This window comes from Strix aluco, chromosome 5, assembly GCF_031877795.1.
Source record: "Strix aluco isolate bStrAlu1 chromosome 5, bStrAlu1.hap1, whole genome shotgun sequence".
Classification (NCBI taxonomy): Eukaryota; Metazoa; Chordata; class Aves; order Strigiformes; family Strigidae; genus Strix; species Strix aluco.
In genome coordinates this window covers 62,756,609-62,782,708 of record NC_133935.1, presented here as the reverse complement: position 1 = coordinate 62,782,708, position 26,100 = coordinate 62,756,609, and the positions used below count along the sequence as shown (strand labels likewise).

General features: G+C 39.2%; 1 protein-coding gene across 2 annotated transcripts in view; it reads right to left on the bottom strand.

The window, feature by feature from the left end:
- Positions 1 to 3,510: 3,510 nt before the first annotated feature.
- Positions 3,511 to 26,100, bottom strand: part of KCND2 (potassium voltage-gated channel subfamily D member 2) — a 310,155-nt gene continuing 287,565 nt past the window's right edge. For both annotated transcript variants that reach the window (XM_074827569.1, XM_074827568.1), the window contains exons 3-7: positions 23,354 to 23,516; positions 14,382 to 14,480; positions 12,719 to 12,814; positions 8,316 to 8,563; positions 3,511 to 6,732 (exon numbers count right to left, since the gene is read on the bottom strand). In XM_074827569.1, the coding sequence (XP_074683670.1) occupies positions 6,555 to 6,732; positions 8,316 to 8,563; positions 12,719 to 12,814; positions 14,382 to 14,480; positions 23,354 to 23,516 (784 nt within the window). In that variant the 3' untranslated portion in view covers positions 3,511 to 6,554. The remainder of the gene's footprint in view (positions 6,733 to 8,315; positions 8,564 to 12,718; positions 12,815 to 14,381; positions 14,481 to 23,353; positions 23,517 to 26,100) is intronic.

The window sequence follows — 26,100 nt, the reverse complement described above, 5'->3', positions numbered from 1 at the left end:
CTTTGATACAGGACCAACCTCCCAGACCAGTGTTTGTGGACCCCCACAACAGTGAACATCCGTGGTCAGGGTAACCTCACTTGGGCTTGGCTACCCAAATCCTGAGCCAGTCCGCATTCAGTATGGGGCTAATTTCGTTAGGGAAGAGACCCACATGTTGGGAATGATAAAAATATTCCATTCCCTATTAAGGACTACTGAGAAGTATTGTGGGAAAGAATGCTTCTATTTTGAGTATCTAACCACATTTGCTGAAACAGGTCTTGGCTGTAAATTAGAACACTTTAAAACTTTTTTTCTTTCACTGTTCTCAGGCTATGAGGTGTCTCTGTTTTTCTAGGGCTTGTTCAAAGAGCCTCAAAATTGACTGACTAGGCTGCTTTGAGCCTGTTCTTTTCCTGTAGAGCTCTAGGATACATGTAGGAGAGATGGTGCTTGGCAAGAGGGGAACATTTAGAGATACTTGCAGCAGTGAAAACTACTTCATCCTTTAATTTCATTTTTCCTTCAGTTTTGCAGGAGTACCTGGAGGAGAAGGGTGGTGTGTTCTTTCTTCTCTGCAGCATAAACTGTATTGAAACAAATCTTTCTTGTTGCAACAAACAACTATGGAACTGCTCCTTAATGTTTTTTACAGATCACTTGATGTTGAGGAGAGCAACTGTGTTAGAAAACGGGTCACCCCCTGCCTGCATCAGGTGTTTCTGTTCAGCCCAGTGAATCATGCCGAGTCTTGTGGCTCTCTGCCTGTAGCTGTGGAGCCAATTAAGGTTTGTACCATGCACTCATAACTTGGGAGTGTGGAAATGCTTTTAGGAGGCAAAATTCACTATTCCTGGTCTTTGGACAAAGTATTGCCTCCTCTGCCAGCAGGTTGTATGACAAGGCTTTCTGATTATGTTTTCTGTTCCTTATAACGGTTCATTTTGTATAAGCAACCCATAAATATAAGGGATTATATAAAGAATAAATAGTAAAAAGACAGGCTGTTGGTCACAGTGACTACACAGTTAAATATGATGGAGTAAGGGATTTTCAAATAGTTTTTGAAGTACCACAAAAGCATTGTATTGGGTTTGTGTGACAAGGTTTTGGTAGCAGTGGGGATACAGGAGTGCCTTCTGTGAGAAGCTGCTAGAAGCTTCCCCCATTTCCGATGGAGCCAATGCCAGCCGGCTCCAAGATGGACCCACCACTGGTGAAGGCCCAGATCATCAGTGATGGTGGTTGGGCCTCTGTGATAACATTTTTAAGAAGGGGAAAAAGCTGCTGCACAACAGCAAGCAGGAGAGAGGAGTGAGAATACGTGAGAGAAACAGCTCTGCAGACACCAACATAGTGAAGAAGGTGGGAGAGTTTGTGCTCCAGGCTCTGGAGCAGAGATTCCCCTGCAGCCCATGGTGAGGCAGCTGTGCCCCTGCAGCCCATGGAGGCCCGTGGTGGAGCAGATCTCCACCCGCAGCCCGTGGAGGACGCCACGCCAGAGCAGGTGGATGCACCCGAAGGAGGCTGTGACCCCCTGGGAAGCCCGTGCTGGAGCAGGCTCCTGGCAGGACCTGTGGCCCCATGGAGAGAGGAGCCGAAGCTGGAGCAGGTTTGCTGACAGGACTTGTGACCCTGTGGGGGACCCACGCTGGGGCAGTCTGTGCCTGAAGGACTGCAACCTGTGGGAGGGACCCACACTAGAGCAGTTTGTGAAGAACTGCAGCCCGCGGGAAGGACTCACATTGGAGATGTTCACAGAGGACTGTCTCCTGTGGGAGGGACCCCACGCTGGAACAGGGGAAGAGTGTGAGGAGTCCTCCCCCTGAGGAGGAAGGAGTGTCAGAGACAACATGTGACAAACTGACCGCAACCCCCATTCACCATCCCCTTGCACTGCTGGTGGGGAGCAGGTAGAGATATCTCGAGCAAAGCTGAGCCTGGGCAGAAGGGAGAGGTGGGGGGAAGGTGTTTTTAAGATCTGGTTTTATTTCTCATTATCTTACTCTGATTTGACTGGTAATAAATTAACTCCCCAAGTCAAGTATATTTTGCCCATGATGGTAATTGGTGAATGATCTCTCCCTGTCCTTATTGTGACCCACGAGCTTTTCATTATATTCTCTCCCCTGTCCAGCTGAGGAGGGGAGTGATAAAGTGGCTTTGGTGGACACCTGGCATCCAGTCAGGGTCAACCCAACCATAAGCATATGTTTAATTCATATGAATTGCTATTATTGAAGTGAGGTTGTATCTAAAACTTTAAAACTTGTGTATGATTGACTATGTTTCTTTAAAAAAAATTGTGATGTCCTAAATACTTTAAAATTTTTATGCATCTATTTGCTTTTTATTCAGCTCTCCCCCGCCTTCACTTGTTTCTTGTGCATAGATATTATGAAAATGGCTACCTTAAAAGTAGATAAATAGATAATGCAAGTAAGAAACTAAGCTGTCCAGGTAATTATGTGTATCTTACAGACTTTATCAATCTAAATATGTTGTTCACTCCTGACTGCTCTTTTAGCCACAGATTTACATATCCCATCAGCTGATTGCTATTCCAGAACATCTGGTAATCTTCAGATGTTTCCATGGTCAATGGATAGATAAAGTCCTTGTTCACCTCAGATGCAGGAAAGAGCATACGACCTTCTAAGCACCCTCCCTGCCCCAAACTTAATGATCCTGCAATTTCACTAATTTATCCTCCTCCAGACTAGTTCCCTGTCTGAAAGCCACCCTTCTCCCTGGAGCAGCTGAGGTGGCACAGTGCTCTTTGCTGAGAAAGCCTCCTCTCAGGCAGTCAGTGTGTTTCCACAGCGAGTACATGCAAAACCTCAAAATGTAAAGTGTACGTTTTCAGTTTGTCTCCTGTAGCTATTTCATGGCAGGACAGTTTTCTCCTTAAAAATGCTCTGGGGTGGTTGACGGGCAGGTATTACTTTTACCTTTCCCCCCCACCCCAGAGCAGTAAGCTCCTGGCAGAGGTGGCCTTCATGTGTGTCAGTGCTACAGTATACACAGCTGATAGATCAGCATCATCTGCGCTGCCAGTTGCCCTTGGTGAGTGATAACAGTGTATTGTTACCCACTGTTATGCTACAAAAGGAGTTTGATCTCATCCGTGCACTAAGATTTTATCAAAGGAATTTGACGTAGGGTTTGAGGAGATTCTGTAGCCTGGGAGGTTCAGCAGAGCAGTTGGTGTCTGTATGGAAAACAGCACATACTTTTTTAAAAGTACAGACGGAGAGGTAGAGTTTATATGGCTGGAAATAATATAATGCCCCAATTTTCTCTGCTGCTGCAGGCTGGGAAGGGAAGGGTGATGGCCTCTCACACAGGAGAAAGGCAGCTCTGTTTTACAGAACTGCGGCATCCTGGTCTTGGTGACTCTGGTATGGTTTAGATGTGCTCATGGGTTGCCTGGAATTAGTGCTGGGGACATTCATTGCCCTCAGATTGTGCTCCTTCAATCTTAGGGAAAAAAAAAAAGTTCCATGAATAAGTTATTGCAAAACCAGGTTGACCCATTCAAGCATGCAGATGTTTTATTTAAATATTCCTCAAATGTCTATTTATTCAGCATAACGCATGTATTATGCTGCCTTCTGAAATACGATATATGACTGTCAAACAAAATTGTCAAAACAACAACCTCGGTTTCTTTGTATGATACACAGAAATAATTACATTTCATGTACAGTACAGATGCATTTTACACAGTCATCAACAGTCATTCACTACCAAAACAGCATTTAAATCACCTAAAACACCAAAAGAATGTGTATTTCCCAAATTCAGAATAAATTAATGATTTTGCATGTGACATGGAAATAGAAGACAGGACTGGAATTCTGCAAAATCATACTAAATTATTCCATAAGCTGCATTTTAAAAATGAAAGTACAAGTTGCTTCAGGGGTATAACTGTCATGCAAGTGTATTGCTGTAGTGCTTTCTTTTTAGTCCATGTGAAAAGGAGAATAAACAGATTTTCAAACACATGACCTGACAGAATCAGTAGGTTTCCTGGGTTGTAAGTAGTCTGTCCCAAAGTGGGTTTAGTAACTGCCTTTTTGCATTATTTTCCTGATATAACTAGTCAAGAAGTACCATGTGACATAAAGAAGTTGTTGTTGCAGATTGCTAGTATCAAGGCAGTTTTTATATCAATAACTTTGGCAAAAGGTGGGGACCAAGCCATTTTTTGTATGAGTAACCATGGGTAGAAGTAGGATGCAAGTGAAAACTCTGGGTCCATTCTGCCTCTCTTTTAAGCCCCATTAAAACTTACGTAACCCACCAGCATCAGCAGATCTAGTGCAATTTTCCAACAGTGTAAAAGGAAGGAGAGCAAAGTCAGGTTGCAGAGTTCCTCAGAAGGAGCCCTCCTCTGGGTTAGAGGACAGCCTGCACTTCTGCTCTCTGTTAAGGTTTGAAAGAAATGTAGAAGCTCAGTTTACAATGAGTAGGTTATTCTGATTTGCAGAAGAAGTGGGAAGTTAACTGCAAAGTAACCAAGCTTCTGAATAAGTAAACAATAAGAGAGTAATGCATGGCATCATATACTCCTTTTAATTGCAGTTTAATTCTAATATGTGATGTTGTATTTTGGTGTATATACTGTAGCATGATAGTCCATTATCTACTTTTCAATCTCTATTGACAGGTAGAAAGACCAGTATTTGTGTGCAGTAAAATGTGTATTATCAACAAGTTTCAGTTTTTAGTGGGTGTTTCCTCTTAATGTAAATTTTTAGGTCAGTAGAATGCTAGCAAATACTGCACTGAAACATACACTACTCAAACTATTAAATAACTGTGTTAATCATTTATTGTAATGGCATCTAATGCACTGAGCCTTTTGATTTATATGCATATTTTATTTTGCAGACATGCAATTATTTCTGATCCAGTGTTTTTCATGTATATATGTATGTATCGATATGCACATATTCCATGTATATTTGATGTATATGATGTGTGGTATGTCATGTATATAGGAAGCATTATGATACATCTCCTAATGCACTCTCATGAAGAAAAATTACACTTTTATCAGAAAGGTTTCTGGTAACATCGATGTCTTAAAAATGAAGCCAAAAAGCCTTAGCTAGTGGAGCCTTCATATTAGCTTTTAGGCCTGCCCATGTGCGTAAATTCCAATTGAAATAAATTACATTTTTATGGTGTTGGGACCCAATCCATTATTCTATCAGTATTCTTAGGTAATTAAATATCTTCACACAATACAAATTCTCAAACAAATTTTAGGATGCAAGTTTACAGATAATTAAAAAAAGAGTTTTGCAGTCTTTTTTACTGAATATCTTTTGGTGTCTTCCAGTGTAGCCAATACTCTGGATGCTGCAGAATATCAACAAGGAAAGTTTGGAGATAAGTGTTAGCTGATCCCCAAAACACCTTTATTGTAATTTTAATTCAAATAGGATTGATCCTGCAAGAGTACACTGGGAAGAGAGGTTTGTTCTGCAAATACAGAAGTAGACAAGATGTCTACGGAAGAAAGGACTGTGTTGATTCATCAATAGCCTTGAAATCCCAAATAGTACAGTAATGTTGGAATGGTCAACAAACTGTCATAGAAGTAGAGGACAGTGGACGAAAAGAACAATGAATAGTGCATTGGTGGTGCATGGTTTGGCTGAAGATTATTTAAATGTTTGCCATTAGAAGTTTATAGTGTAGATGAAGTTGTTTTAAAATACCTTAAAAAAAGAAATCCTGATTCCTGATACAACAGGTGTAAAATGACTTATTGCAGTTGTAACAGTACCTAGGAAGCAAGATAAACCAATAGTAAATATTGAACTAACTGAACACCTTTAGTTCACTAATGAGTGTTTGAATAAGAAATACTGCATTTTTCAAAGGGAAGTTATTTGTACAACTACCATGAAACATTAACAATCAGCTTGTTGTAAGTGCACGGAAATGCCCCTTTCTACAGTAATATTTTATCATGCCTAATCTGAAAAACAACAAAAGTAAACTGAGATCACAGCTCCAAATAATTTCAGCATGCATTATGGTTGTAGTTTCAGTCAGTACAAACATATTTCATATGAGCATTTTTTCTTTCATTTTTTGATAATTTTTCAACAAGTTTGTGGTTTATTAACAGGAAAAAAAAAAGACACGTTATCAAAATGTTTCTTGTTGTTTTGCATTCAGCAGGAACACAGGTTTGTTTCTATTTTTTGTTTTGCCTTTTTTTTTTTTTTTTCTAAAAAGAGCTTTCATGATAAGAAGAAGCATCAATGGGGACATTTCATTGTGCTCATATAGTAAGTCAGGATGGTCACAGAAGATTCCACCACGTGTCAGTTTGGACAAGGGGTAAGAAACTCCTTTTGGTTCACACGCTATGACATCGAAACCCACAGTGTGTTTTGTTTCTCCTGACCCTCTCGCTCTGTGGCCGCTGGCGTACACGTCAAGGGGTGTTGTCTTTGTCAGCTCTCTCATTCCTCACGACTCATTTCTCACTTCTCGAGCTCAGCTTGCAAGTGGTCTTTATGCTAATTTATAAATAATGCCTTATTTTATAAAGCAGATACTCTGACAATGTTTCCTCCTGAATACTCAGGAGACTCTGGCCTATCATCTCCTTCAGGTGTGGTGACTGGAGGTGTTGGGATGCTAATTATTGCTGTAGTGACGTAAGGCTGCTCACAGTTTAGTTTAACGCACTCTTCCACTTTGGCATTTAAGCTGGAACGGCTGGAGGAAGAAACAAAAATCCATGAAGAAAGAAAGTCCACGCTACTGCAAACTTCTTGTGTGCCTGAATCCACTCCCTCAGCCAGCCATCTCTATCCTGCTCTGTTAGAGAGCTCAGAGGTGCAAAGCACCACCACCCCACCACCCCCTACCCTGGCAGCTAGTGGTCCATGGCTATGTCCATGGACAGGCCCCCTTTCTCCCTTCCTTCCTACCATTTCAGCAGTTCTAAAAGTTTCTCAGCCCATCACCTAAGTGTTTCTGAACAGGAGAAGTGTTTGAGCAAACTTGGCATAGCCAAGTGACTTGCTATTCAGGAAAGTGGAAACTAAAGGGCAGTCCCAGTCTCCTACAGACTCCCCCATACCATGCTTATGTAAAAACATTTTGTATGTTCTGTATCCTTAGTAGTAAGGCACTGTTATATATGCACTAATTAAGGCTGAGTTAACATGTTTGTGGAGTTGCTGCAGTACCTCAGCATCACAAGAAACTTGTAAAAAGACCATTTTGAAGTGAGACTGGCATTTTGTGCTTGTGTTTTTAGCTTGTTTTCTAGCACAAAGCTGGTGCTTTGTGTTTTTACATACTCTGTGACTGTAAGTATGGTGCAGAGAAAGGATGGATCCAGGCAGAATATTTCCTGAAAAGCTAAAACAGATTGGAGCTTTGTGCTGGCCAGGAGGTCTCACTACACAACAGCAGAAAATCTTCAGTAGCTACAAGCTGCTGTTCGTGGAAGGGAAATCCAAACCTGGTAACTATACAAAGCAAGTTACTCAAAATGCAACTTAATGAGGCAATCTCTATAGCAACTAGTGCTGAAAATGCTTCTTTTTTAAATGGCGGCATGTTTGACTTCAATAGAAAACACTTCTAAGTCTCCTGAGACCTTGCTGTGTTTTCAGAGGTGGTGTTTGGATATACCTGAAAGCCAACTGGTTTACTTGTGAGAGTACAGAGATGTTCAGTCAATTACAGACTCTTAAGCTGCACTTTCCTCACTTTTGTAGTAAGTCCTCAAACTAGGAATTACATTTTTCTTATCCATGTCATATTTTTTAATTAGAAGAGTCTTTTGACTATTACACTTAGGACTCTGGGAATCAGTTTTATTTCTCTACTCTGTGGAAATGTGAGGAAGTCTCATCTGTTCTACTTCTGAACCAAACCAGTAGAAACAGCAGGGACAGACCTTTCTTCCCACTTGCTCATCTTGTATATCTGAATTGCACTTTTTTCTGTGCTAAATTTTTCTTGTTATGTGTTTGTCCATGGCATATAATATTTGTTGCTCTATTTAATTTGGCGTCCGTGGATGCTATTCGCTGCAAATAGCACACAGTAGTTTGTGGGGAGGGCGTGAGAGGGCAGAAACGGTTGTAAAAAAGAGACTATTCTGTTATCTTGGATTAAGCTTGGAGCAAACAAATGCAGGATGTTTCAGTACTAGTATCCATTTTTGGATGACTATTTGACTTTCATCTTTAGCCTCACAGCCTACCTGCAGAGGCCACACCACCTCTACATCTCTAACGAAGAAAGGGGTTTCAGCTCTTGGTGTGCTGATGCGTGTGAAGTACCTGTTAGACAGAGGCGTCCTCTCCACACATCTGATCTGGATGGTGCTGAGCTCTTGTACACTGCCTGGACGGCTGCCAGTGATGGTGGTATTTGGGATGCGGTAAGTCTTTTTATGTCTTCGTGAGCAGCAAGTGCTGGTAACACCTTGTTGAGATGAGAGAGAGGGGCTGTGGCTGGGGGGTCTGTTGACTGTGGAAACCTCCATACAGCTCTCTTCATAGACTTGCTCATCCACAAACTCGTGATTCTAGCCCAGAGGAATCCAACAATGGGACAAAGCACACACAGAAAGATAATTAAAGTGAACGTATTAATCATGATTGTTTAAAGGCTTAAATTGACACAACTGAAAAAACTGGGAAAGTTAGAGAGCTTATTCTTGATTATATTGTTTAGCCCATATTAGCCTGGGCTGAATACCAATACAAATGTAAACGCTGGAACAAAACACTCAGAGCTCTAAATAAGAAAATGTTAATCCAAACTATTTCGTAAAATAGCATGTGATTGTAATGTAGTTTGCATTATAAATATCTGTACAATCTATGAAGTGCCACAAAATAGAATATTATATTTATTAATAAAAAATGCAAGTGGTGCTTATGTAAATGCTCTAAATGTCACTTGGAAATAAATAAGATTTATTATATTGAACTATAATACAATAAAATTCATAAATATTTTCCAGATGAGTTTATAAAGCTTCCTTTTGAATTACATGTTAGAAACCAGGATCTGAAACAGTGTGTTTCAAGGTATGCATTTATGTGAAAGAAAAGATTCACTCAAATAGAAGTTTTGATTAGAGGAGACGAGGTGGTTATTTAAAAGCATCCAAAAAGTTCCTAATTACTGTAGATGGATGTATCGAAAGCAGTTTAGAAGAATGAGCATTTAGTTAAATGAAGTACTCTTTATTCATGCAATCTTTGCTTAATCCCAGCATAGACAGTAGTTTTACAGGGTTGTCATAGAGCTGCATCCAAATTCACACAAACTGATGGTTTACGTTGACTCAGTAGGTGATTAGGGAGTGTTTCACACACAGATGCGATTTCCACATTTTATTTGTGTGCAGAAGAGTGTGAAATAGTGGTGTTGCTTATAGGGGGAGGGGGATGGGAATTTTTACAGTAATTTTAAAGTAGTAGCCCAAACCAAGCAGAGACTAAGATATGCTCATGTGCAGTTTGAGAAAGCCTCCTTTTTTAACAAAATCTTTCTAGTTACTGCTGGATTCAATCTGCATATCCAGAGGATGGTTTAGGGGAATGGTTTAGGGAGCATGTTCCTAATTGTTTTACACTCTACTCAGTTTCACTCACTTCAAATTTGTTAGCCTCCTGCATATCTGTGTATTAGAATGAGAAAAAAGATTTTTTCCCCTAAAGAATGATGCACTAATTGCAAAAGGTGCTGATGTTTTTCAGAAGTACAGTACAGTGCTAAGATAAAATACGTGAACAAAACAAATAATGTAACAACTGTGGCCAAGTGTGACAAATGGAAATACCTTTATAGGCATATTATTATTTCCCTTTCTTCTGTTCTTCACTCAGACATAAGTTTGTGTGGAATTGAATGGTGTTGAAGAATGCCAATTTCAAGTGATATGGAAAGAAAGAACTTGCTTGAAAATTGACTTCTATAAGGCATATGTCAATCACAATCAAGATTTTGAATGTGGACATTAAATTCAGTAGACATACAATTCAGAGAAAAATGACCTAATCGCCATCTTTAGTTTACGTTCAGTGTCTTGCAGTATGTTTGCCAAGAACTCTGCTAGTTTTCTGATTAAAAGTAATTTTGTGCTTCCTAAAACTTTTATGGAGCTACCAACAAGAATTCAATTTGTAGGGTCTATTAAAGAGGGTTATTGAGTGAACCTTTAATACAGACTGGAAACATTTTGAAACGATATAATGTCCTAAGTTAATAGATTTAATTATACTTATTAATTAGGTGTTCTTAAATTAGCTAAAAGTAGCCTACAAAATATAACTTTCAGTGCAATTGTATTCATTATTATTAATTTTCACAAAATTCCATAACATTGCCCACTCTGCATTTCTTAGAGTGGAAGAGATCTTATTCTATTGACTTAAAAGAGCTGGAAAAGAGGAAATATATCTTTACTTATTATCATCTGGACTGATGCTTATACCAAATGATATTTCAAAGGATGATGAAAGGCTAAGAAGATACCTCACCCTTGCTGTTATAGTATGAACCAGCAACTTGACATATTCCACAAACTGAGGGCTCAAAATTTCAAGTTCCCACTAAAATTTTAGGAATGCATGATCTGCAGAATACAACTTGGAACTCCTGCATACATTTTTGTGTTCATGTGCCAGTAGCGGGACCCAATAAACAAGGGAAAAAGAAAGTAGATTCTATGCATATTTAGGAAACAACACAACACTTACTTCACAGACATTCTTTTTTTTTTTTTAAAAAAAAGCTCTTTTTTAAAAAAGAAAAAAAGAAAAGGCTTACATAGTCCACCATTATGATTAGAGGAAGTATGAAACTTTGGGAGCCGAATCCAACTTCCACCAAACGAATAGGAATTTTTATTCATGATTTCTGTGAAAGTTTGACAAGACCTGTGGCTACTACTAGGGTTTTTAAATATGTTTGTAATGTTCAACTGTGGAACAATTTTTAAGACAGATTGCTATTATCAGGATCTAGTACAAAAGGTCTCAAAAATGTTCCAAAAGGACCCACCCTGAATCTTGGCAAAGAAACCACATTATACACTGATTAGGAAGCAAGACATTTTGTCCTACAGCACATTATATAAAAATGAATACTCCAAAGGTAAGAATGGAGGAGACATAAGCACCTTTGGGATGACATATTACTAGGTGATGTAACAACTGTGCCATTCTCTTTACAAAGAAATGCTGTTGAAAGTAGAACATTAAATTATACATATACATACAGAATAATCTCCCCAGTGAAGTGGAGATTCCCAAATATTGGACACTTTTAAGATTCAGCCAAGCAGGGTGCTGGGCCATCTTGTCTAGATCATGCTTTTGCCAAGTAAGGTTGGACCAGATGATCCTTGAGGTCCCTTCCAACCTCATATTCTAGGATTCTATGAACATATTTTAATTTAGCAATGTCTGTTGTGGGAAAACTTTTTAATCTCTTTCATTTTTGAGACAGCAGAAGGACTTTCACACTATTCATCAAATATAGCAGAAGCATTACTGGGTCTTTTAGTGAAAATCTAGAAGTAGACTATAAAGATAAGACAAAATAGCACAAAGTTCCTCTATGTATACAAAACTTAAAGAGAAATCATATAATTTTTTACATGCAACTGGAACTTACATAACTAGATGTAAATTTGTAAATGGTTGTTTAATGGATATTGACCAATTTACCTACAATGTAAGGTAAATTCTACATGACAATATAAATCCCGCAAAAATATAAAAGTACAAGGAGATAATTTTAGCATGCCCTATGTGGAATTCCCAAATATACAAAGATTAAATTCAATATAACTAATGTTTATGTTCTTAGTTTCCTTAGGAAATGATAAAAGAGGAAACAATGTAAATTTAAGGATGATTAGGATTATTGCTGTGATGTTATCTGTTCAGAAATATACTATGAGTAACCATGGCACTTAGTTATTCCTGAATCATAACTCTGCTGTAGTTTACTATCCTTTATGGTTGTATAATTATTCAGGTATTGACCAGGGAAAAATATAGAGAGGACATAATAAGTAGTCCTGATCTACAGGGAGTTTCAAATCTAGATGAGCATATTTGCACTGTTGTGAATTACGTCAGTGATTTCTACAGGGATCTCAGTGTCTAAACTGAAGTCACAAGACTTGGAATCTTTGCACCTGCATCTAGATTAAGCACTTGGAAGTTGCAAAATAGGATGCTTGGGGATCCTCTTTTACAATCACTTCAGTGAGAATCGCATTCATGTCCAAGGAAACACTCAACAGCTCTCCCTGTACAAAAGCCCAACATTTGCCCAGGCAAAAACTTGCTTTGACTGAACTATGTTTTGCATGCCTAAGGATAACAAATTGTGTTTTATGAACTGTACTGCAGAAAAGTGCAAGTTATAACATTATGGAGTGTATGAAATCCATACTGAAGGTCACATGTACAGTTTGCCTATACCGATATCATCTCACTGATGCCAGTGTCTTTCAGCCTAGATGAGGCTCTCATCCAGGATCTCTCTGTTATTTATATGCAGTGGGTATAATGCCTTATTAAAATAAGATAAAATGGCTTTTCTTCCCAGCTAACTGCTTTTATATAGAGGCTTATTAATTAGAAGAAATAACTTAAAACATTCAAAACTAGGCTGGTGTTGGAATTCACAGGAAAACACAGCTCTCTCTTCTTACCGTAGTTTTTTCCAGACAGTGAAGCAGGTGGTGGTGCTGCGTTTCAAAGGAAGAGCCAGATTTGCTAACAAAGGCCTGTTCTTCTTCACTGGAGGACTGTTAATACATAGAACTCCATATTATTCTCATTTGTGAACAAGAGGGCTCTTATCCAAATATTTAATCAGAACTAATCTGGATTGTACATGGTAGCATAACTGCAATGCTTCATCTACACAGTATAACCCAAATTATTTTGGACCTGAGTTCTCTTTTCTTGTTTAGTTTTTAATCAAAATAGTTTCTTTCCTTCCCTTGCACCTCCTTTAAAATGTTTGCATCTTAGGTCTTTTATGCATAGATGGAATAGTACAATTTACAAGTGCAATCAACCTGTAAGCTTTGAATGTTTAATCAACGCATACTTAAAATTAACATAAATTTAAGTGACAGTAAAATATTTTTTTTCCTGGGAATGTGCCTCATTTGAAGGAAATTAAACATAGTTGTCCTCCTGGGATAATTTCATAGCACTAAAGAATTTGTGGTATTTCTGCTTACACAAAAATTCATGTCAGTGATCCCAATCTGCTGAGTTTGGAAAGCATATAGCAGATGTTACTGACACAGAATGAAGAATTAAGTAGAAAGCATCCACTGTTTATTAATTGCTTTCATAATTATTCACTAGAAAGCAGAAAACTAAATAGGGAGGAAGTGGGATAATAGAAAAGATTACAATTCAACTTTGGGATATTTGAAATCTGCATGGCAATTAAGCTATTTGGTGTCTTTGTAGTTCAAAGATTTGAGTTCTTTCAAGCAGAAGAGGAAACGAGGGCTCTGACTGCTCATCTTTTGTGCTAGACCGGATGGATGGACAGCCTCTTCCTCCTCTTCTGGCTATAGGTTAAAGCATTCGGCTTTTTAACACATATTGAACAGAAAGGGCATAGAGGAATGAAAGCCTTCCTGTATCCCTCGGGGAACTGTCTAAATGCCAGAAAATGGCAGGGATTAAAAAACACTGTGTCTTCAGTCTTTCTCAGCTGGCTACAGCTCCAAACAGCCAAGGGGCTGTCTCTGGCGTCATGGGTCACTGTGGATCCCAGTCCTAGATGCTGCCTGGGGCTCCCACCTGGCTTCCTCAGCAGGGGTAAGGAGGGAGCTGCTTCAGGTAACATTAGATTTCAGTGCGTTTGAGCTAATCACCAAGATTCTCCTTAGAGCAAAGTAGGTGCTTCCAGGAAACGCTTTTCACTCTGCAACACCCCTCTGTGCAAATGGTACCCCAGAGAACTACCTCTTTCCCTCACTGACGATGAAGCCTGTTTTTGTCATCCATGTTCTACCTGTCTAAAACCAAATGAGATAAATCCAGCATATCTCCTGAGAGGCAAATACTCTATTAATGAGGTCTTCTACAGAATCTAACTCTAAAAATGTAGGTTACATTTGAATCCAGCATTTCTACCTGGCTATTTCCCTCATCTTTTAATACCTTGTCATCAACTCCTATAAGCTTCAATAATAGTAATTGTCCAATTTATCCTTCCTTAAACTACCTCTAAAGATAACATTGCCTGAAGACCCAAGCTGACTTGCCCTGGTGATAAATAGAATAAGCTACTGCTGGGCTGTCATTAAGCTGTTTCTCTGGAGATGGAGGATATAAAAACATTACCTGCTGCAGCTGGTTACTCAGTAAGCCATTTCGTTTGCTCTGCATGTAGGCATTAGCACTCCCACTCTTTGCTGCACGAATTCGAGCCAGTCTGGCTTTCTGTGTAAATATACAAAAGGAAGAGTGTCACTTGTACTCATATCCATTATTCTGTTGATCTAAAACTGCTAATTGGAATCAGCTGCTTATGAATACCAATATCATAATGACTGAAAGGCTGCATTGCATCCATCCTCCAGGTGGAGCAAATCATGAGTGTCTTCCCATTTAAAATGCAAATTACAGAAGTTTTTATTTGTTTGCATGCATCAGCTAATATGAACAATGATGTTGGAGAAGGGATTAGACAGATCAGCATGTAAGTGCCTCCTTTTTTTTTTTTTTTTGCACTGCTGCAGTAGTGCCTCTCCTTATGTCTTGTGGGTCAGGAACATGGGCATTCATCTCTGCTGCTTCTGCAGTGAAAATCTCTTTAAAGGGGAATAAATGTTTCAGAAAAAACATAATATTACAACTGCTGTGAGCTGGTTTCTCAGAGTCTTCTGGGTTTTTAAAGTAGCAGAATGTGGTAGTGTTTTTTATGCTGTCTTCCAGCTAAATTCCTGAATGCTTGCCAGGTCTTTTAAAAGCCTTTTTACTTCTTCATGTCTGTTGGTATAATCGGACTTAATACTTGTCATCATTGGTCATAATCTGTTCATAACCTGATTTTTCAGAGACTGCAGGCATCAAATTGCTGAGAGAGTTTTGAGATTTCTCAGGTAAGCTTCATTGCCTGTGAAGGTGACTTTAATTCCGGAGTTGAAGGTAGCTCTCATTCCAGAGTATAAGGTGGCTCACGAGTGGAGGACACTTTGTGTCCACTGACTTTTGTACAGCATTTAGAAGCCAACATTAGGGGAAATCATGAATAAAAGACTCTCTCAACCAGTAATATGGAAAACAGAAACTTTTATGGGATTTCTAGGATGGCACCCTGGTTGTGTAATTTTTGTGGCTGGTTACATGTATAAGGGAGAGTCTGGCTTTATTTTCACAGTTAGGTTTCTGATTCTGAAAGCCATATGCCGAGCATCATCTGAAGTTGAATGGCTGCTGAAGCACAGAAGGAGATCCAGTGAAGAACTTGAAAAACGGACTTTGATATATTAATAGGGATTTTCATATCTGATAGTTACTCAGTTGATATTTTCAGAAAATTTTCCCCTCCTTCCCCCAATTTCTGTGGCATTAAATGTCAACAAGAAATGATTGAGATTCTCTGAACGTTTATAGAGGGAAGCAGCCTGGACACTGCAGCCGCCAGATCTCTCTAGCATGATTAATAATTAACTGACTATGAGGAATGGCTCAACACCACGCTTCTTTGCACTCACAACCTCAGATTCACAGATATTCTCAACAGTGAGCCAAGAAATTAATGACAACTAACAGCAAACATGGCTAGAGTCTGGCTTATGTTATATGTCATGTATTTATTATCTTTTAATTGTTCTGAAAGAAAATAAGATAATGCTGTGTATGTGTGCATCACTGAGTCAAAAAGCTCACATGAGAGGCTGTTGCCTCATTTTGTGATATATTGGCCATTTTGGAATACTACTTTGGTCTGTCACCTTCCTCGGTGCACACAACCTTTCCAGCAATGCAGTTAACCTTATTCTAGTGGTAAGGAGTGAAGTGTCCGGGTCACCTGCAGAGGTGAATTCCTACCTTCCCCACACTCCATCACCCTGAGCAGGGCCCCAGAGGCTGGACAGAGGGTAAATGTCCAGTCAGGGGTGTTTCACTGAGCACCATGGCTGACCAGCCCCGGGGAAGCTCGGTGTGTTGTAGTGAGCCATCTGAGTGGGGCAATGCACCGGGCTGGCCTGGGGTGCCCAAGAGACGGCCAGTGCGGGGACAGTCAACAGCTCCCACCCTCCATGCTCACATGGGCTACTTGATGTACAGGGCAATCAATGTGGCTAGGGCTGAGTCCTCAGGGCTGGCAATTAAAAATACCCTTGGGCAGACAGAAAATAGGTTATTTTCAAGGTGGAGCTCTTGAGATGCAACACCAGCATGATGGTCTGAAGGCTGGGGGAAAAGATTTACCTGCACTGCAGAACAGTCATGGGTTGGGACAAGTGCACTGATTTACGTTCATAAATAAGTTAAAGGTTTCTCTTAGCACTACTGTTTAGTCTTAGTTGCTCAAGATGCTTTAGAGATGTCTTTGCAGGGTGCAACATTATAGAGTACCATAAATAAGTGATTTCAGTCAGGTACTTTTCAGTGTGCTCTTTATACAGGGAGATTCATTAGATTTAATGAACAAACATTTTACATACATTAGTTATGCTTTTCCTTTTAGCATGCATATTCATTTTCTCTTTCAGTGACTGAAGCAATAATTATGGTGTAGCACCATTTAATAAAGAAATATAAAAATATAATGGTTCATCAGGCTATCTTAATATATCAATGTGCTGCAACATATATAATATAAAGGTTGTACTTTCCATGTGAAGATTTCAAATTGCTTTGCAAATATGAATTTATTGCATCTTAGAAGGCTTTTGTGAGGTGGAAAGTAATAGCTTACCTCTTTCTAGCTGAAACTCATTCAGATGGCCTGAATTTACATCATTTACCAGAGAGCAAATAAATCTATTACCAAGACAGGAACCAGATATTGTGGCTTCCATGCTTATACTTCAGCTTATAGAAAATACTGGAAAACTGGAGGGGTTTACAAATCTGTTAGAGTGATAAGATTTCTTTTCAGTGCTTCTGCCTGATTTATATCAGAGCCTGTAGCACGAGTGGTTTCGTGATTCCTTACATTTCCTATCAAGGAATCATTAAAAGCTCATGTCAGCCACAGGATTCTAAAGGCTGTGTGCTGGGAATTGAATTCCCATGAAGGACATCAAAATGATGTGACGACATCAGGAAAACTGTGATTACAGAAGAACTGTATTTTCCTTTAGTCTGTGAACTGCATTCTCTGTCACCTACAACAGAAAAGGAGTAATAACTGCCCCTTTCAACCCCTGTAAAGCCCTTCGCAACTCTCCCCTTTCATGGAACAGCTAGCAAAAAGAAGAAAGGATTAAGTTCTCCTGCAGTAGCTTATCATCTTTGCTATGAGGTTTTCCCTGTTAGCCACTGAATGTGAAACTTTTATTTTGGTAATTTTTATGTTGTTTAGGACAAAACCAATGTAGCTGAAATACAGTTCTTGTACTTATTCTGATGAAATTCCACCATAATAATCTCCTCTGAAACTTCCTAAAGAAACTGATCATGAACTCTAATTCTTACTGCATCCCTTGTATTTGCACTGAACTTCTCTTTTGAATGAATTGCTTTTTTTTCTAGCTTCAAATTTTACAACTTATGGATCCTTGTCTATGGCTGCATTTATAGAAAACTTACAAAGGGAATTCACTGTTATTCAACAACAGCTAGCTCTGTTTTAGAAATATAAACATTTATTTTCACAAGGTTTTAAAGAAAGCTAAGTGTAGCACTGTGGTGTATTTACAACATTCAGCTTTTAACACTCAAGATGCCCTCAGCTGTCCAGCTGTTTTAAGAGACAGATTTTATCAGGAACACTTTAAGGCAGGACTTACTGTCAGTACTGGGAATAATATCTGGCAAGAGCGTCTCTTCAATTTGCTATGCAAGAAACCTGGGTAGCCTAGGTAATGTAGTACTTAGCTCCTGTTGTCTCTCTTCTACTGCTCTCCAGACTACATAACAATCTTACTATCAAGACTCAAAAATTGCTAATTATTTACCTTACGGTTGTTATTTTTTAATGATCTTTTACCATTAAAAGATAAGAATTCCTTCACAGTCATTCTGTGTGTACTGGTTTTGGTTGGGTCAGAGTTAATTTTCTTCATAGCAGCTGGCATGGGGCTATGATTTGGATTTGTGCTGAAAAGAGTGTTGATAACAGGGGGATGTTTTAGTTACTGCTGAGCAGTGCTTACACAGAGTCAAGGCCTTTTCTGCTCCTCAGACTGTCCCACTGAGGAGGCTGGGGGTGCACAAGAAGTTCGGGGGGACACAGCCAGGACAGCTGACCCCAACTGACCAGAGGGATGTTTCATACCATATGACATCATGCTCAGCAATAAAACTGGATGGGGGTGGAGGTTACCAGCAGCTGTCCTTGCTCTGGCACAGGCTGGGCATCAGTTGGTTAGTGGTGAGCAATTGTTTTCTTTTGCATCACTTTTTTGAGGGGGGGTGTGTTTTTTTCCCCCTCTCTTTCTGTCATCCCCCCTCCTTTAAAAAAATTACTAAACTGTCTTTATCCCCACCCATGAATTTTTGTACTTTTACCCTTCTGATTCTCCCTGCCATCCCACTGGGAAGGAGTGAGCGAGCAGCTGGGTGGTGTTTAGCTGCCTACCAGGGTTAAACCACAACACTGTGGCTCCTAGAGCAATGTCCAAAACTGTCAAAAAATCCTTCACATTGCTGTTTACATAATTTTTTATTTGTTCTTTCATAAATCCATCCTGTATGTTTCCTTTCAAGTGAAAAATCAAGCCTACATTTCATGCTCTGATTTTGCAATTTTCAGTAATTGCAAATAATTGACTTCAGATTAGCTGACAATAATTTATAGGATGTCAGCATGCAGTAGAGAAGAAAATGCTGTTTACTTTGAACATTAATGGATATGGAATTAAATAAGGTTCATATGTTTGTTCAGTTGTGCCTTGCTTTCACAATCTATTCAAATTATTGCTCAGTAAACACAAATTTTACATGTTTTTGTGCTAAATGCAAAAATCTTGGGTAAGTTATTATGTTAGTTATGTCTCTGCAACCCCACTGAGATTAATAGCCTATCTCGTTTAAAGAAGTCATAATGGCTAGCAGAGTTCCCTACTGCAAACGCTCAGGTCTAGACTGCCAGGTGCTGTTAAGCAGTTGTTGTTGCAATTTATCCTAGAGCTATTTATCTAGTAACTAATTATTCATAACTTGACAGATAAATACATCGTGTACAATCAATAAATAATAAAGCCAAGTCAACCTGCAGGATATGTTTTGCTATGTGAAGATAGAAGACCATACTGACATGAAAGATTCAGGTCAAATTTTATGTATTAAGTTAGGTTTTGGAGATGATGATAGCTGTTTGTGTGTTCTGTTGAGGCACCGTGCAAAGTAACTCTAGGGAGAAAGTGCTTGGGCAACTTAACTTAAGGCTCTTCAGTTATCAGGTAATGAACAATAAAGGGCAGATAGACCCACACTTAGGACTTGCTAGCTAAGCGAATATAAGGCTCTTGTCTTCAAAAGATGCAGAAAAATAGACGTATGGAAAACAGGGAAGGCATCTAGCAAGGAATGCTTCATTCATGGTAAGGACATTGTCATCATAAGAGCTGCTGCTGCTGGAATGGAGCTTTGCAGTGGCCAGACACCCGTTCCAAGAGGGTAGCGATGCCTCCTCCTTTCCCTTCCCTGTGCTGCTAGTCATCCCAGTGAACATGACACTGCAAGCGTCTAGCCATACCTTAATCCTCAATACCTATCAAATACAGAACAGGAAATTGTATCCAAGCTTACTTAAATCTTTCTTGTTCCTTTTCTGTCCTTTCCTTTTTCCTTTCCTCTCCTTTCTTTTCCTTTATACATGGACCAGTCACAACACATCTGTCATTAACTTTGCCACCTGAAGGCACTGATGGTCAATCAAAATAACTTGGCCTCCTGAAGTTGTCTCTAGCTTAGAAAAGCTCCACGAATAGGATTCTTCAAAACTGTTTTAGTAGTGATAAGGCTGCTTGAGGAAAAGGCATAGTAAGACTAGAGGGCATAATTAGCTCTGCTCTGAATTCTAATATCTATTTTGGATTATTTATTTATTTATTGTCAGGATAGGTGAGATCTTTGGACCTTATTATCTGATAGAAGAAAATGTTCTGATAAACACAGATGATTTTTCTTTATTTTTTATTTTCATCTTTTTTTTTTTTTTTGGTTTATATTGTTTCCCGTAGCACAGTGGAAAGCTGGCCTCTCCTCCCGACATATTGGCTGTATTACAAAGTGGGATTTCAAGGTAATTACAACAATGTATTTCCATGGTTGGAGGCAGAAGCTTCCTTTAAAATGCATTCAAAATGAGATAGAATATAAATAAATTTCTCTCTTCCATCTTCTCCTGAGCATTAATGTGCAGCATCTTTTTGCCAAAAGGAAACAAATGGCATTGTCTAATCTTGAATGACTGTGCAGAACTCAGTAAATGCATATACTGATGCTCACATGGCTCTTGAACAAACCTAATATAAGTGACAAAATTTTTCTGCTGAAAATTGCCAGTGCTCATGGGACTAGATTTCAGCTCTTCAGTGGAGAGTTTCTTTCTAGCCCAAATGTTTTGCCATTTCTGAAGACTACTTTGATTAAACTTCTGTATGAGATATTGATAAAGTAAGTCGCACAATTCAAATATACAACTCTCAATTAAATGGAAGCTGTTGTAGCCAGCAAGAGGTACCATCACCTGCAGGGGTTCATGCTGTGCTCCATGAAACAGCACCTTCTTTCAAGCTTATGTTCTTCAGCCTTAGAGAATAGAAATAATGTTGGTGCCGAGGGAAACATTTATTTTAGAAAACTGTGTAAAGCTTCTATTTTATTGAATGAAGAATGAATTTCAAACTTCAATAATGTGACCTTTTTGCTCAAATATTCTTATACAGTGCAGTAGAACCCTCCTGTGAAATGCAAGGCTATACTTCATAGCTAAATATGGACTATACATACCAAGAAGTGCTTTCTGTTGATTTTTTTCCGGTCTGTCAGACTGAAATATTCAGTTCAACATCTCAGTCATTTTAGATTGAGAGACATTGGCTTTGCAATATGAGATATCAATGAAACACACATCCAGTGCTAAGTTAATCAGACCTCAAAGCCATTGTCTCCAAAGAAAGAAGGGCATGAACAGAGTCAGAGGAAATCTCTCATCCTTACTGTTGGCATTGTCCTGGGGAGCAGAGGAAAAGACACGTGGCAGGATTGCCATTCATCACTTCATATTCCTGTTTGAAACATACAATGAGCTCATTGTTTTGCAAGGAGAAAAAGTCAGTTATTAACTCAAGCAGTTTCTATTCAGGAAGGGATTATAGGGAATAGCAGTCAGTCCTCCAATCTAATTTTTGCAAGGTGTTTTCTAGTGTCCATCTCTTTCACTGGCAAGTATAAAGCAGGCATAGGAAATTCTGTTTCAGGATAGGCAGTAGGAGACAATTTCTGTCTGAAGTAAGGCTGTTGTGTCTGCAGGTATGAAAGCTCAGAAAAGGCACATTGATTGCTGGGATCAAGCAGATGCATTACCCGTGACTGGCAAAATGCTCGGAGGCACAGTAATGAAGCACTGTATTCTGGCTGATACATACTGTCCTTGCTATGTCTGCTGCCATTACACAAACAGAAGTGGAAAAGTTCTTGACAAAAACAACATAGTGTAGAAGTGATGTGTTCTCTGCATGTTCCAGCTGTGAGAGAGGGGAATGCACAGCTGGAACTAGGACATGGGACAAAAAGGCACACAAAAGGATGGGTGAAATTAGTAGATAGGTAAGATATGGTATTTGGATCACTGAAGCAGCTTATATTTGAAATCAGGTTTCTAGAAAGGTATGACATTTCTGTGATATGCCTGGTTTATTTTATGGCCATTTTCCCATTAAAGGGTGCAATATCTATGACTGACTTTCTTGGCCATGTACCTCTATTTTTCCTGATTTTAAGATATTCTGGGAATGGTGTCATTGCATACATTTACTTCCTTTTTATGAAGAAATCAGTGAAAAAAGTGGCCAGAAAGAAACACACAAACATTTTGTGTCTTTAAACCCGGTGCTGTTGTCTATATGAGGCAGATACAGCCTGCAGCTGCCTGTGTTCCCTGTTCCATATATGTAGTCCCCAGCCATGGCCTGCTTGCACATGTCTGCGGGCAACAGTCCTGCTCTCTCCGAATCACTGGAGACTCAGGACCTCTGACGAGAGGCCACGGGACCACAAAAAGCCCAAGTGGTGACACCTCAGCCTTGGCAATCTTGCAACCTGTGTTGCATCCAGAGTCTTCCAACTGCCATCAGCAGAGAAACAGAAGGGAATGCATTTCAGCTCCCTTATCAGGGGTTCAGGTGGCAATGGGGGCTCTCTGAGCTGCTTAGCATTACAGGGTTGGGTGAAGTGGATTTGAACTAGTACATTGGCAGTGATGTGGAGATAAAGGTGACAGGTTTGGCTGCATCTCTCCTGGTAAATAATTCTTCATGGCTCCTGACCTTACCCATATGGGTCAGGGAGGGTAATTCTCTTGTTGTAGAGCTAGCTGTTATTTTAGTGAGAGACTCAGCAAATCACAGAAGCTGGAAAAACAGACTTTTGCTTTCGGCTTTTCCTGATTAAGCTCTTTTTCTGAAGCCTTTTAAGCAAAGTAAAGCTAAGGAGACAAGTTCCCCAATAATCAGATTCCCCAAAGACTGAATCTGGGAATTAAACACATGGATTAGTGAAGTAGGCTGTTAGGACAGATGTTAGAAATCATTCTTAGGTTTTTTTTGTCTGGCTGTTTCTTTTCTCAGAAGACTCCAGTGGAAAGAAAGTCTGCCTGAAAAACACAGAAAAATCTTCAGTGGGTGGGACTGCAGCTATTGCCTGAAAATACTAGATCTCATCTAACAAGTGGGATGAATTACCACAATAATAGATATGTAAATTTTGACAGAAAAGAGAAATGAACCGTTTTTGTTTTTGTTTTTCCCCCACTAAAAATGACACAGTATTTGCATCTAGGACATGGACTAGGCATGTAGCACATACATATAGTAATGCTTTTGCTAATAAATACGTTGAGGGTGCACAGCATATAAAAAGTCATATTTTATCTATTGCTCAACAACAAAAGGGAAAAATTAGGAGCTCACCTTTTGTGCCCTGCGCTTGTCTGCTCGTTGATTCTGGTGGTAGATACGGCTGAAGTTGGAGACAATTACAGGAACTGGCAGAGCAATGACCAAGACCCCACTCAGGGAGCATATTGAACCAAAAATCTTGCCAGCTATTGTCTTCGGCACCATGTCACCGTATCTGGGTTACAGAAAACAAAACGCTTAGTAAAGACAAAATCTCTCCTAAGTATTGAATTTCAAGATGAATTAATTGCACAATAGATTTTACTTCTCTTGCAAATAATACTTGCTGCATATAAATAATAATTTATATACATGTGCATACATATACAGCATGCCCAGTGTTGTGCACACATAATTTTAATTTGAAGCTGATGTTGGGTACCCTGTACATCAAACTGCGGGTATCTATGTTCTACCTCCTGAAGTCTTCCCAGGCTGCCTCTATTGCAATGGACCTTGCTAAGGAAAAAAAAATCAGTGTTGAAGTTAAGTCCTTACTCTGTTTTCTTCTTGGAAGAACTCATCGCTTTCCATTGGCAAGATCCTAGGGAGACCACTGGGTAAATTAGATGTCAAGCTGAATAATCTGTTGTCTCATTTAAACTGATACAGTACTTTCATTTAGGAGAGTAGCACATTTTTGGAACAGGTTGCCCAGGAGATTCTGGACTTTCTATCCCTGGAGATTTTCAACACTTACTTGGCTAGAAAAAAGTATGGCTGACCTAGGCTGTTGTTGACAGACCACCTTTGAGCGAGAGGCTGGACTAGCTGACCTCCAGAGGTCCCTTCTATGGTCTAGCCAAAAGCAAACATGAAAAACTCAAGCCACAAGCAAGCAACCAAACAAATTCTAACTGCAAATCCTGGTAGTGCTCAGAATTACTAGGGTTACCACTTTTCTTTATGATGCTGGATATTGTTTTGTCCAGCAAGTAAGAACATAGTGCTCCTGAACTATATAGAGGCATTCCAGTGACAGCTTATTAAAAGATACCAGCTTTTTGCACTCTGTGTAGTGCCATATTCTATAGGACAAGTATGTAATTACACACTACAGAGTTTAATAAAGAGATAAATTACTTTAAAATACCATTTGTTTTTTAACTTTACTGGATTTTAAGTCATTATTCAACATTGATTGTAGCATGTGAGTTTAGTATGCTTGTGAGCAGAGAGAGAGCACATTCCCTATTACACAGAATTTATAAACTCTTAACACAAGAAAAGGTAATAAATAAAACTGCAGGAGGGGCAATGTTTGGAAAATGCTATCTAGAAAAAAAAAACTGTCTGTTCATCAGGAACTGGAAAAATAATAGAGAAGATGGGGGAAGTCTTCAAGTCACATGGTCCAAATTGTACACTTCATCATGAGAAGGAGGGGAAAAAGGAATGAGGATATCAGATGATGGAGAATCTATATGGGGTTAGACAGCAACTTCTTGCAGTGAGAGCTCAGCATATGTCAAAGGGATATTACATATAGCCTTGTAGGTGAAGATGAATGGTTTGCATTTTGTAAGATAAGACGAAGGTGTTTAACATAAATATTCAAATAAGTTGCCATCCAGGCAGATATAATATAGATGACCAAGTCTTAGACTATTGACAAAGATTATGTTGTGTAAAATAAACGTTTAGTTGCTTTACAAAGCATGCCCAAGTGTAACATATTCACAGGAAAAAATACATTAATATTCCTACTAGTAAACCCTCCCACCCGCTCAGAATTTGAATGCTATTTGTTTCTGATTTTGTGACATGCAGGATTGGAATCCATAATGCAATAAATCCATCTTCTACATTATTAATATAGCTGGCCTTATTTACAAGATATATAAAACTGAAAAAATACTAGAGAGTCATGGTTTCCTTCACATCAACATTTGCACCTCACAACATAGGCATTTTTAGTGCTTATCCTCCTAAAGCCAAAGCTGACTATCAGCTGTCAGGAGTGATGCATGCCCAGCTGTTCTTTCCTTTGGGCAGGGAAGTGAGTAAACGACCTTTCAAGGTCCCTTTGACAAATGGGATGCCCGACACCTAACCAACCCCAGTTCTTTTCAGGCAGAGGAGTGGGCATGGGGCCAGGGTGGTGAGCTTAGGAGAGAAGTACTAGGATCAAATCACTGATAATCATTGCTGGTTTACGGTATTCGTTATTGTTTTACTTCATTCTTTCACATACAATCCAACTATTTTCTTAGATTGAATCAAAGTGTATCAACAGAAAGCTATTTAAAAGGCAATATATATTTACACACACCTGACACAACCAGATCTTGAATGCAAAATTTACATACACCCAGTACTACTGGAACAGATGTCTTAAATTAGATTCCTAAACCTATATTTAGATACCTATCACTTGAAATGCTAAATGGTTCATCCTTCATAAGCTCACATCGTCACCAATGGCTGCTGTGGACAGAAGGCATTGCTGCCTCTAACTAATTTGGTTTGAAGTCGCTCAGGGATATAGCTCATCCTGTTGATAACGTGACATTATAATTATGTGACTCAAGTGAAGATTGATGCTTTAGGGACGGAAACTATTAGCTGATCTGTCCCTAACGTTTCAGTATTTATGTGTGGATCTACCTACTGACATAAGGTGGTGCCTTTTCACGTTATTTCAGTGTTATACAAAATAAAAAAAATTAGGATTTTTTGATACACGAAGGTATTTTGCAATGGTTTTCTTACCTTCTGGGCAAAATGACAGGTAGATGGATATACTGCTTATTTTAAAA